General features: G+C 39.3%; 1 protein-coding gene across 3 annotated transcripts in view; it reads left to right on the top strand.

The window, feature by feature from the left end:
• Window positions 1–12,737, top strand: part of LOC116050660 (whirlin-like) — a 147,975-nt gene that overhangs the window by 60,430 nt on the left and 74,808 nt on the right. For all 3 annotated transcript variants that reach the window (XM_035996324.1, XM_031300898.2, XM_035996327.1), the window contains exon 2: window positions 5,229–5,405. In XM_035996324.1, the coding sequence (XP_035852217.1) occupies window positions 5,229–5,405 (177 nt within the window). The remainder of the gene's footprint in view (window positions 1–5,228; window positions 5,406–12,737) is intronic.

The raw sequence follows: 12,737 nt of genomic DNA, 5'->3' as shown, positions 1-12,737 counted from the left end.
ACAGGTAACACAGCAATGGTTGATAGCCACTCAACTTAGAAACATGGGGAAATGCAAGTTCAATTACAAATGGCTTGAAAAGAACGAGTATTCTTGGTTAAAGGACAATTCCGAAAGACAGTAGCTCCCAAGACGGCGGCCGCCTGTATACGAGAACGCGACTGTCTTTATAATCTATCTTTTTAATAAACTGTCTGTACACTTACAATGTTCTCAATGCTTTGGTTAACATTTAGGGAACCTCATTATGCTATCATTGAAGTGTGGTGATATTTTGAGCCTTTTTAATGGTATAATAAGCAATTTGTTTTTACTTTCCCTGTGCCCAGGCGCTATTTTTGACCAGGGGTGCTGAATAACAAAATAATGCATGTCTGACGATTTCTCCCCCCAGGAAATGTGTCCGATTTTGACAGCTAAATACGTCATTTTAGTGTATGGGTGAGAGTGAGAAGTTTTAGAAAAGTCCTGGGCAGCCACAAATTCCACTGTTCACTTGCCACTCCGACTCCACTGCGCGCACCCTAACACCACAGAAGCGCACTTTACGTCATTAGCCTTTTTCAGTATAGCTAAGGTAAATTACTTTTCTGATCGTCAAAACCACACCAGAGATGTTTGTCTTGAAAATATGTATGCTAATAATCAGGCTGCAATGACCTCGCCAACAATTTCTGAATAGCCTAACTTGTGCCTTCTCCACAGCAAATGTGATCCTAACCACGTCACAGCGGTTTCTGTTACACAAAACATATGCAATGAAAACAATCATACTTACAGGCATTGCCCTCACAGGGAACGGAATTATCTTTAAAGCAACTTATTCTTTTTGCAGAATAACCAAAGTTTCTAAAAAGAGGAATACAAAAATCATCTTTAGGAAATTGATCTTAATGCCTTAATTAAAAAAATGAGGAAAAATCCCATCTTTAAGGACACCAATTTTCTTTGTGAATGAATAATGTATCGTAAATAAATAAATGTTCTTCCTTAAAATACAGGGGGCATAAGTAAGTACCCCCCTATGTTAAATTCCCATAGAGGCAGGCCGATTTTTATTATTATAAAATTATTATTATTATTATAGTATATAGTCTATATTATATATAGTCTCGTAAATAAGAGGCTTTTATTTCACCGTTGACGGATCGTTTGTTTAAATATCACAACACCTGTCCATTAGAGTCCGGATCGGGCCGAATTTGTCTGTCCGAGTCCGGCCCGCATCCGAGAGAGCCGTGACCGAAACCGGCCCGTGCCCGACAGGCATTAAGAAATTTGTGTCCGAGCCCGACACAGTTAAAATCTCATTTTTTTCTCATACTAATGACAAAGACATGTACGTTTGTTTGTGTGGAAAGCCTGCTTTTATTAAGCAACTGTAGGAAGGCGTTCGGAAACGTCAACAGATGAGCGCATCAGCGCACACGGGGCAACAAGCGCACGTTAATAAGCTGTTTAATTTAAAATGTTCAACGTGCTAACCTTTCCTGATTGCTTTGTTTCCGACCGTGGTCAGAAAACCAGGGGAGAGTCGTTACCTCCAGGGCCGAAGTTATAAAATGAATAACGTTGAGGTTAAAATCCCATTTCTGGTGAGCAAATGAATGAACTTGGCTTTCAGTCTGGGGTTTATCTCGGACACCGCACACACCGTGTACAAAACATAAACTTATTCCACCAACTCTGCTCGGTCGCATCTACACGTCTGCTTCCTCTTTCTCTATCTCTCTTCTGCACACTTTACACACGCACTGAGCTCTCTTAAAGGAGTTGCAGCACCATTTTACAACAAATGCCATATCGTGCTGATGTGACCGAGACTGACCCGAACCCGACCCTCATTTCTAAATATCTGTCCGAACCCGGCCCGGCCCGGCCCAGCCCGTCGGGTACCGTCAGGACCCGTCGGGACCCGTCGGGCTCAGGCCGGGTATCCATGCCTTAATGTCCATCATAAGATTAACGGGAACCTGTGGTTAAGGCTTGACAAGCTGGCCGGCCGTCACACACACACACACACACACACACACACACACACACACACACAGTCCCAGCGCAGCAGGCAGAGGCGAGGGAGAGAGATACCCGTTTCTCTTCGGGAGACTTGTTTAAATTATGACATAGGCTATATACATTAGATTTAGTGTTTAGTTCATACTTTTTTGGGTGTTTAGAAGTGGACTGTTCCTATAACTACGTTCCTGTAACTACTTGGTTGGAAAGAGGCTATGGACAAGTTTATTTCCTGAAATATGGCTCGTTTTCCGTTTGAACACATTGTCATCAATATTAACAAGGTTTAAAATGACCCATTTTTCAAATTTGGATATCGTTTCAAAATCGGAAATCAAATGAACGAAAAAGTACATTTACAGCCCAATTATAGTAACTACATGAAAACTTCAGTGTTGTTGCATGAAATGTCGTTTGAGTGTAACCTATAATCAGTTTCTATCATCTAATTATGACATATCTGTCACTTTCAAATGCAAAAGCCAAACGTTAAATCGAAACGGAAAAGTTTAATTTTAAAATGTCAATGTCAAATGTAAAATGTAAAATTCAAAAGATAAAATGTCAAATTGAAAATTGAAAATTATAAAGTGAAAAGGCTAAAACAAAATTATTTCTTTTTTTCTATTTGAGATTTTAATTTAAGTATTTCCATTTAAGCTTTTCCATTTCACATTTTGAGTTTCATATTTGATTTTTCTCTCAATCAATAAAAGATTTCAAGATTTCAGTTTAAGCATTTATATTTAAGCTTTGCATTTTAAATTTGACTTTTTACATTGCACTTTACATTTTCAAATTATCATTTTACATTTCAACTTTGCTTTTTCAGTTTCCTTTTTCTTTTTTAAATTTAATTATGGCATGATTTTTCCTAGTAGCGTAGTAAAATAATACTATTTTTTATTTGATCTTGCTTCGTTTTCTCTTTGGACTTTCAATTTGGATTATGAATAAATATTTCCTCCATACATTTGTAATTATGTTCTACGAGACACTGAAACAGACAACCAAAAGCAAACAACTGGACTTGCATGTGCGTTATTGGTTAAATGACCACGTCCAGTCAAGATTCTATGGAGCACAGTTCATGGGCCATGCAACTGCCCAGGACCTACTTCAGCATTTCAAAGTAAGTCTGCCATAAATATATTTATTAACTAACCTCTTATATATGTTAGTCTATCATTTAGTTAAGCTTTACTGATTTGTCAAGTGAATAACAACTATGGATAGGGCACTACACATTAATTAGACAAATTAAAATGGAAAATTAATTAAAAACAGCCAAATTGAGTTTTAGAATGGTAGTAGAGTCTGACCAATATGTCTAAATAGTATACAGTATGGCTATAGGGATGGCTCACGTTGCTTAATTTGTGAAATAGTATTCATTCTTTTTTTATCCTATCCAGTCTGACATTAATCTGAAGTGGTGGTGTCAGAAATGAGATGTGCTGACTGTTGTATGGCTAATGTCTGCATGTTTTGTTTTCTAGGAGAGTGTGCAGCACTTCCTTTTTTTGAAAGGATGTTGAGGGAAAAAAATGATTCATACAGTATAAAAATGATTGTTTTCCAAGTGTATTCACAAAAGCTCAGGAGTAGACTTGAACACAAAAAATCGGTCACATAGAGACATGAGAACACACACACACACACACACACACACACACACACACACACACGCACACGCACACACACACTTATTCCCACACACCTCCGCAAAACACTCTTACACACTCTGCTGTCTACTCTCTGTCCATGATGAGTCCTCCACAAACTGCAACCCATCCATCTGGGTTTCTCTCTCTCTCTCTCTCTCTCTCTGTCACACACATACATACACACACAAATTAAATTATGTAAATGTATTTGCATTTTAAAAGCAGCTGGAATTGTCATTTATTTATGTTATTTTATTTATTTTTTGTTCAAAAGGAAAAGTATTTTTTATATTTACTTTTTTTTAATAAGCATTTGTTCATGGGACCTAAATGTTCTGAATATATTGTAATAATAAATATAATTTAGGACAGCAATGACATTTTTGTGTTATCCTTTTGCATTACACACATTTAGTCAATGTTCTTAAACTGAAATGATTATTGTCATTTTACCATACTGTTTATTTTGAACAGACATCAGTGTGTTTACTTGGAAAAAATAATGTATATTTCCTTTTGATTTGTATTTCCATCGTACGTATGGTCTTAAATTTCATTTTAAGACCATATTAAGTGGTCTTAAATTTAATTGTTTATACCTGTAGACACCCTGTGTGTGTTACTATGGTTGCTAAATCAACCAGCCAACAGTTTGCAAGGCTGCAAACCTGATAAGTAGAAGAAACACAGCTACTTTTAAACATTATCAAAGACTTGGATATCAACAGGTTTTTGGATATGCGCACACATCGCTACGCTGACCTTTTCAAGAAGCTGGATGAAGGAATGAAAGAGGGACGCTGTGTTTGCACGGTCCAACAAGTCCACCACCACTGGTTAACTTTGAAAAAAACGCATTTTGCACAGCTACATGTAAACGGGAATATTAGTGGAATATTCACTTTCATTAGCCATGTAAACAGCCTAGTCATCTTTTTTCGGAATAAGGGCAAGAACCGTAATATTATGTGCATGTAAACGTAGTCAGTGTGCCCTATTGTGATCACTCATTGCACGTTCCTATGGACCAGCAACATGGCATCATGACTTTGCGTAAACATACACTACTCGCTACAGCAATAATTCACATGTAATATAGGTCAACGGAGGCCAAACGGTGTTGATAAACATGCTAAAAATGGCATACGAATTGGCATGTCATACATAAGCCACTTTGTGAGATCAGTCTGGGACCAGAGTGTCAGAAAACAGCCTAAAACAGGAATGAAATGAATTAAAAGGGACAATAAAAGAAACATGGACAGAAAATGGCATAAAAGCAAGCAGCTTTGATGAAAACTGCCATATTTCAGCACTAAAAATAGTGCAAAGATACATCCGCCAGACCCTATTTTTGAGCAACATTGTTCGGAAACATTTGGAAGACAGTAACAAGTGTATCATTTATCTCTGTTGGATTGGACAGATTTAAAAGGGGAAAACAAAAAGCCTCTGAAATTGTGGGACACAAAACAGCATTCTCTTTACTAATGAAACCCCCCGTGTGTAGCACTTTCACAAATGTACCCTCTTCTCGTGATGCAGGTACTAAAGGGATGCAAACAGCTGGCTATTTCAGTGTGTTCTATGGGTCGGATCCCCGGAGGCTACATTACCAACCACGTGTACAGTTGGGTGGATCCTCAGGGCCGGAGTGTCTCCCCGCCACCCGACAGCCAAGAGGCCAACCAGAAGCAAGGACGTGGCATGGAGGAGAGGACGGTAAGTAATTTGCGTGCATGGGTGTGTGTGTGTGTGTGTGTGTGTGTGTGTGTGTGTGCTTGTGGTACAAGTGAAAAAAGGTCCAGTTGATAAGGCAGTTGTAGATGCATTGTGCAGTGCAGACTTTAAAAGGAAGTACAGATACTGTTGCAGGATTTGGAAATGGCATCTATCATACTCAAAACAATTTACTATCCAGGATGATAGTTTTTGTGATTGTCCCCCCCGCTCATGTCTGACAGCAGTCAGTTCAGGACTGGAATAGTGTTCCTGCAGGTCATCGTGACCTTTGGTGTTGTGACATTTTGGAAGACAGACTCATCCTACAACAAAGTCAACAACCACAGGCCTGTCTGGCTGCTCCCCAAGAGAAGATTTATTCACACTGAATCATCTGAAAAATGCACCTGTTGCAATGCTTTCTGAATTGCTAAATCACCATTTGCCATCACACATTGATCTCTTTGTTAGAAAAATGCTTGCTAAAAATAAGCCACCTTACAACACAACAGAAAAATACCTGTATAGTCAATTTCCTATTCATGTTATAAATGTGACAGAACTTCAAGTCAGTGTTGTCTTTTCTATATTTAACTAAGACAATCATCTTTCTCTTACATTAACCAAGTGCTTTATGTGTCTAAACATATAGGCTAATACATAAGTAAATAAAAAATGTTAATTATGCTTTGGTCGCTATGAGTGCCATGTTTTGCAAATTTTTGTGCAAACCTTTTGCAACTTGGCAAATATAGTAATTAAAAATTGTTCCTTATTATGTAGATGAAAAATGGAATTCAATCAGCATTACATTTCTTCCCAAATGTATTGGCTGTTGCAAATAAGTAGTATTATATATAAAGTAATATCTAGGAGACAGTTTTGCAGTCAGTCAACTCAATTCTTCCAGACTTCAACAGGGAGAAAGGGCTGATTCTCCTAGCCTTTTTCTTGCAGTGCCTGGTATAAATATCCTTTAGGGAGGGTAGAACATGCCTATTGTATGTTCAGCCGAACGAACCACTCTTTGCAGGGCCATGCGTTCCTTTCCTGTTTCCATACCAGGCAGTGATGTTCCCCGTCAGGACGGTCTTAATGATGCAGGAGTAGAAATTCCTCAGTATTTGTGGGAATACCTGGAATTTCCTCAGGTGTCTGAATTGAAACAGTCTCTGCCTTGACTTTCTCAGACTCTCAGATAGTAATATGTTGTTGGATTTAGGCAACCAAAGCAAATTGTTGATAAAATTATCCTGTCCTGTGCTTCCAAGTCAGTGTTGTCTTTTTTACATTTAACTAAGAAAACCATCTTTCCCTTATCTTAACCACGTGCTTTGAGTGTCCAAACATATAGGCTAATAAAAAATGTTAATCATGCTTTGGTTGCTATGAGGATATTGCATTGCAAAGAGCAGATATTGTAGGGAAAACAAATACATGTTACCGTGTTTTGCAAATCTGTTAATTATTAACAGTATTTGTGGGGAATACCTGGAATTTCCTCAGGTATCTGAGATGAAACAGTCTGCCTTACCTTTCTCACCACAGAATCAGGAGGCAGGGCCCAGGTCAGACCCTCTGTGATGTGGACACCAAGGTACTTGGCTGTCCACCAAGGACCCGTTGATATTACCCATTTAAATGCTTCTTCCCAAAGTCCACTATCACCTTCTTAGCCTTGCCGACATTAATGAGTAGGTTATTGTCCTGACACCAGCAGTCAGGTCCTTTCCATTGTTATCCATGTACATCATGGGGCTCAAAACACAGCCCTGGGGTGCTCCGGTGTTAAGGATGAGCGTGTAAGACGTGTGTCCGCCCATCCTCACCACCTGGCGTCTGCCTGTCAGGAAGTCAAGGACCCACGTTCACAGTGAGGTGGGTCACACTTTATTTTACGGTACATTAATATGACGTAATAAGACATACTTTGACCAAAAATAGAGTAGAAATAATGTGGTCTTATAAAGGTATACTCTAGTTAGACAACATACACCTAACATATGCTGTAAGTAGTACATTAAAAGAAAGCTATTATATAGCATTTTCAGGTTCATACTTGTATTGCAAACATGTTTACATGCTTTAACCCTTTATAGGGCACTTACTGAAATACTTGGAAATTCAAAATTTCAACCCTAGAATGTTATTGGAGGATACTGACTTTTTTTTAAGATTTTTTTTGTGGCATTTTAAGGCCTTTATTTCTGACAGGACAGCTTTAGACATGAAAGGGGAGAGGGGGGAATGACATGCAGGAAAGGGCCGCAGGTCAGAACCGAACCTGCTGCCGCTGCGTCGAGGACAGAGCCACTGTATGTGGACGCACGCTATACCAGGTGAGCAACCCAGGCGCCCATATTACATGACTTTTAAACATTTGTGACTTTTTGTAAAAAGAAATAATATTTTAATGTTGCAAAACAAGGTCAATGAAGTAAACATATATGGTTCCTCGCCCATCTAGGGTAATGTTTTTTCCCAAAAAGTGAGATATATATATATATATTATGGCATGCCGTTTAGGAAATTATTATACATATGTGAAGTTTGAATATATTGAATGAATCTTATTCTGAATATATTGAATGAACCTTGAATATATTGAATTATAGTCTGAATATATTGAATGAATGTCTGAATATATTGAATTAAAGTCTGAATATATTGAATGAACCTCGAATATATTGAATGAACCTTGAATATATTGAATGAACCTCGAATATATTGAATGAACCTTGAATATATTGAATGAAAGTCTGAATATATTGAATGAACGTCGTGAAAGGCGTGTTGACATTAGCCTGATGAAAGGGACCTGCCTGACCAAAGAGGTTCCTTTCATTCGGTCTTCCACGATGAAAAAGTGAATAAGCTTCTTAATTGGGAGAACGGTACTGGATATGGTTACCGTTACCAGTGTTTTGGCCCGTACATGCATTTGCCAGTGTGTTAATAATCTCTTCATTGCTCAAAATTGCTGACACTAGATTTCTTGCTGATTCGCTCATAGTGTCACACTTCGGTTAGGATTAATCACAACGAAAACACTGACAATGACGTCAGATTCCATTTCAACTTTCATTCAATATATTCAGACTTTCATTTAATATATTCAAGGTTCATTCAATATATTCCGACTTTCATTCAATATATTCTGACTTTTATTCAATATATTCAAGGTTCATTCAATATATTCAGACTTTCATTCAATATATTCTAGGTTCATTGAATATATTCAGACTTTCATTGAATATATTCAGACTTTTATTCAATATATTCAAGGTTCATTTAATATATTCAGACTTTCATTCAATATATTCAGAATAAGATTCATTCAATATATTCAAACTTTGCATATGTATAATACTTTCCTAAACGGCATGCCATAATTATGTATATATATAAAAAGTATAAGAAAAACACGTATAAACTTAGAAGTTAATAACTTAAACATATTTATTTAGGATTTGTTTTTATTAATATGTAAGAACATTGTTTCTTTTATTTAGGAACATTTCTTTTGTTTCAAAGTCCATAAAAACCTAAAAATGAACATTTAAAATGATAATTTAGTAACATTTCTTCTTTTACTTTTTCTTTTAAAATTATTTTTTATTACATATGTCAAAATCCAGTCACTTAGACAAGTCCTCCATGGTCCAGCATTGAGGCACAGGTGGACCTTGCATACCCTGTAAATCACGTTTGACCTCAAAATATTCCCCTTCCTGCTGCAGTACATGCAGGTCTGGCGGGTGGAGTTTACAGGGGCATGGAAAAGGGACATGTCAAACCGCACATGAACATCTGGGGTGTGGCTTTGGGATATCAGCAGAGGTGCTGATCCAGCCTGGAGATGCTGAGCTCCTCAGGGGGTGAGATGTGACTGGCCTCTGGCTGCTGGCATCCCTGAACACCTCGATCCTGAAGTGAATCAAGTGAATATGCAAACATCCTCATGTACCACCTCTTGGATTTCATGGGGCTGTGGTAGAGGTGGACCAGCATGTCGCTCTTGTCAATGCCCCCCATGTTGGCAGTGTAGCTCTTGATGACAGGAGGGCAGCTCACTTGATCCTTTGTTTTGGTGTCACTGCAGTAACGGTACACTGACGACATGAGCTCCGCCCCTATATCTGTTGACAGAAGAGTGACGATCTTATTGTCCTTCCATTTGAGGGCCAAGATCCCATCGTCACTGGTGATGTAGTCGTACCTACCACAAGGGACAGCCTTGTTCGTCATTTCCTTGATGGACTTGAGTGGAGGCTTGCCTATTCTGTTGTCTAGGGCTGTCCCTGTGTACCTGCAGTTCTTATCCTTTAGGTATCGCACTCCAGGCTGGTAAAGAAGTTGTCCGCAAAGATGGGTGGTGGAGAAAGACATGGTGGACGGAGACTATCTGGCTGGTGACACACATGGCTGTTTATTCAGGCGTCATGGGGACACCGTGGGCCTCCAGCGTAGTCTTCCCTTGATATAGCACCATGTCATGGATGAAGTCATCCTCAGAAGCTCTGGAAGACAGCTTGAATCCCCGTTTGTCCATCTTGCTCTTGATGTACTGCCTCAGGTAGCCAGCTGTCTTGCCTTTGTGAGCTACCATTACCTCAACCACAAACTGCTTAGGGGTCTGTGGCTCACTCCTGAAGACAGTATTGAGGTACAGTGGCCGGATTTTGAATAATCTGTCGATGGTGCCAGGGATTTGACTATTGTCATTGAAGTGGACAAGCCTTTTCATCAGCCTGAACCTCTTAGATGAAATGAGGTTTGCGACTTGATGGACCCTTGTCTCCATTGCCCAGTAGTTATCCACAGCCGGCAGATCAGCAATCCCCATGTACATCAGGATAGCCACAAATTTCATGAGCTCATCTTCGGTGGTGGTAAACGTGGTGTTGACGTACTTTTGGGTCACATACAGGTTGGTGTGATATGTTATATGCTGGACCTGGGGGCTGAAAAACCTGCTGAAGTACTGGAATGGCGTATCAATGAAGTCAGAGGGAGAGTGCTGGTACTCTCCCAGTGAAAAAGTGGGATTTTCATCCCCGTAAATCTCCCTAATTTTCGGCAGTTAACGACAATTTACAGGCTGTGCCACATATTGTCGGAAACGAACCATGACCTATGTGGAGAGCTCCCGCAGAGGTGCTAATGGCTCTAATAAGCATATGAATAGCAGCGAAACCGCGCCTGTCCAGAGAATGTCTGGCCTGGCTTGCATTTCCTCACTCAGTATTGGCTGAAGCCACTACTTTTAAAAGCAGATCACTGCCAACCAATCATATATATATATATATATATATATATATATATATATATATATATATATATATATATATATATATATATATATATATATATATATATGCTATTATGTTGTATATTCATGTCATTGTTATGCTATGGACTACACTATATTACCATCAAGGACATGAATTTATTGAGGAAAGGAAAATTTGCCAGGAACATGATGTTTATTCAAAAAAAGAGCTTTATTAGCACACAACAAACACAGCCTACACAACAAATAGTAAACTGGTAAAAAAGGTAACTTGCAGCATTCTGTCTTAATTCGGTCCGTTTTGCAGACGTCTGTTGCCCTGTACTTCTGCTGGCTGCGAAAAGGACGCACAATCCATCCAGCACACTCTGTCTCGCTTCCAGCAGCTGTAAAAACAATCAATAAAAACAATCAGTACTGCGCGATGCACTGCGTATGGACACAACACATCTATGAATGCACCTGAAAAATAGTCACATTGACCGAAACGGATCTAATCTTACCCTCTTTCTTCTCGCTGGACTCCAAGCTGAACTCTTCACAGCTTCCGCCTGCGATGCAAGATCTGGTCGTTTCTACCTGAAGCTCCTGCTTACTGTCTCGTAATTACAGGCAGCTCTGCTAACTAACATCGGCAGTCAAACAAACATCAATGATCCAATGTCGTTTTGATAATCTACACATTTTTCTTGCAGTAACCTTTCTACAATAAGCCGTGGTAAAAATTACTATAATCTGTTCAAGGAGTTGATAAGCAGACAGATTAGCTAGCTAGTTGATAAGTTGTCTACTTCCACTTTATAAACAGATAACCATAGCAGCTAACGTTGACGTTATGTAGCTGCTTTAGAGATGTTTAACGTTAGCTACATAACGTTAGCATATATCTTGTGTAGAATCAAGGACTGGCAGAGCAGAGGGAAGTGTCAGGGAGCAGAGACATTTATTTAGACAAGTATTTAGATGAAGTCAGCTAGTTTGACCATGGAGATGGGATATGCTCGCTTAGCTTCACCGCAGTCGTGTGTGTCAGTGGCGGGTAAGAGATCGAGGGGTGTGGCGATGACATCATCGATACGCAAGTATGCAGTTTCGCCGTCCAAACGAAGCCAAAAGGGAGCCGTTTTCAAATTTTTTCACCTGGGACCATGTTTAAAAAAAGTATGTTTTCAGGCAGTGCGTTTACAGGATTCGTTTGGACGACGGGCCCAAATGATGCTAAACATGGAGATGTTTGCACCAAAAAGCGTCTCCGTGTGGATGGCCCCTTGGTGTAGTCATGGACTCAGACATGAATTTCAATAGCCACATTAAGACATTACAAAGTCAGCCTATTATCACCATAACAATATTTCAAGGGTTAAAGGACTTATGTCTCATGCTTGTGCATGCTTTTATCTTCAGTGGACTCGACTACTGTAACGGTGTCTTTACAGGTCTCCCTAAAAAACTCAATCAGACAGCTGCAGCTGATTCAAAACGCTGCTCCTCGAGTCCTCACTAAGCTAAGAAAGTGGATCACATCACTCCAGTTATGAAGTCTTTGCACTGGCTTCCTGTCCCTCAAAAAATTGATTTCAAAATACTTCTGTTGGTTTATTAAGCACTAAACTGTTTGGGGCCAAAATACATTTCTGATCTGCTGCTACCTTATGAACCACCCAAACCTCTCAGGTTGTCTGGGACACATCTGCTTTCTGTCCCCAGAGTAAGAACTAAACAGGGGGAAGCAGCGTTCAGTTTTTATGCACCACATAGCTGGAACAAACTCCCAGAAAACTGCAGGTCCTCCGCAACTCAGTTCTTTTAAATCAAGGATGAAGCATTTCTTTTTGATGCTGCCTTTCTTTCAATAATTGTTAATTTCTTAAACTGCATTGTGTCAGGCGGGGCAAACAGGGAAGTCAGGATGCAGGATTCAGGATTCAGACACGCAGTAACAGTCAAACAAAGTATTTATTGTACACACGGTACAAAACAAAACAGGCAACAGTCTCCAAAAAACACTGGCAAGCAGAACAAAAAGGTAAATCAGAAAC

The sequence above is a fragment of the Sander lucioperca genome, chromosome 2 (genome assembly GCF_008315115.2).
Source record: "Sander lucioperca isolate FBNREF2018 chromosome 2, SLUC_FBN_1.2, whole genome shotgun sequence".
In the NCBI taxonomy this organism is placed as follows: Eukaryota; Metazoa; Chordata; class Actinopteri; order Perciformes; family Percidae; genus Sander; species Sander lucioperca.
This window is presented reverse-complemented; position numbering and strand designations above follow the sequence as displayed.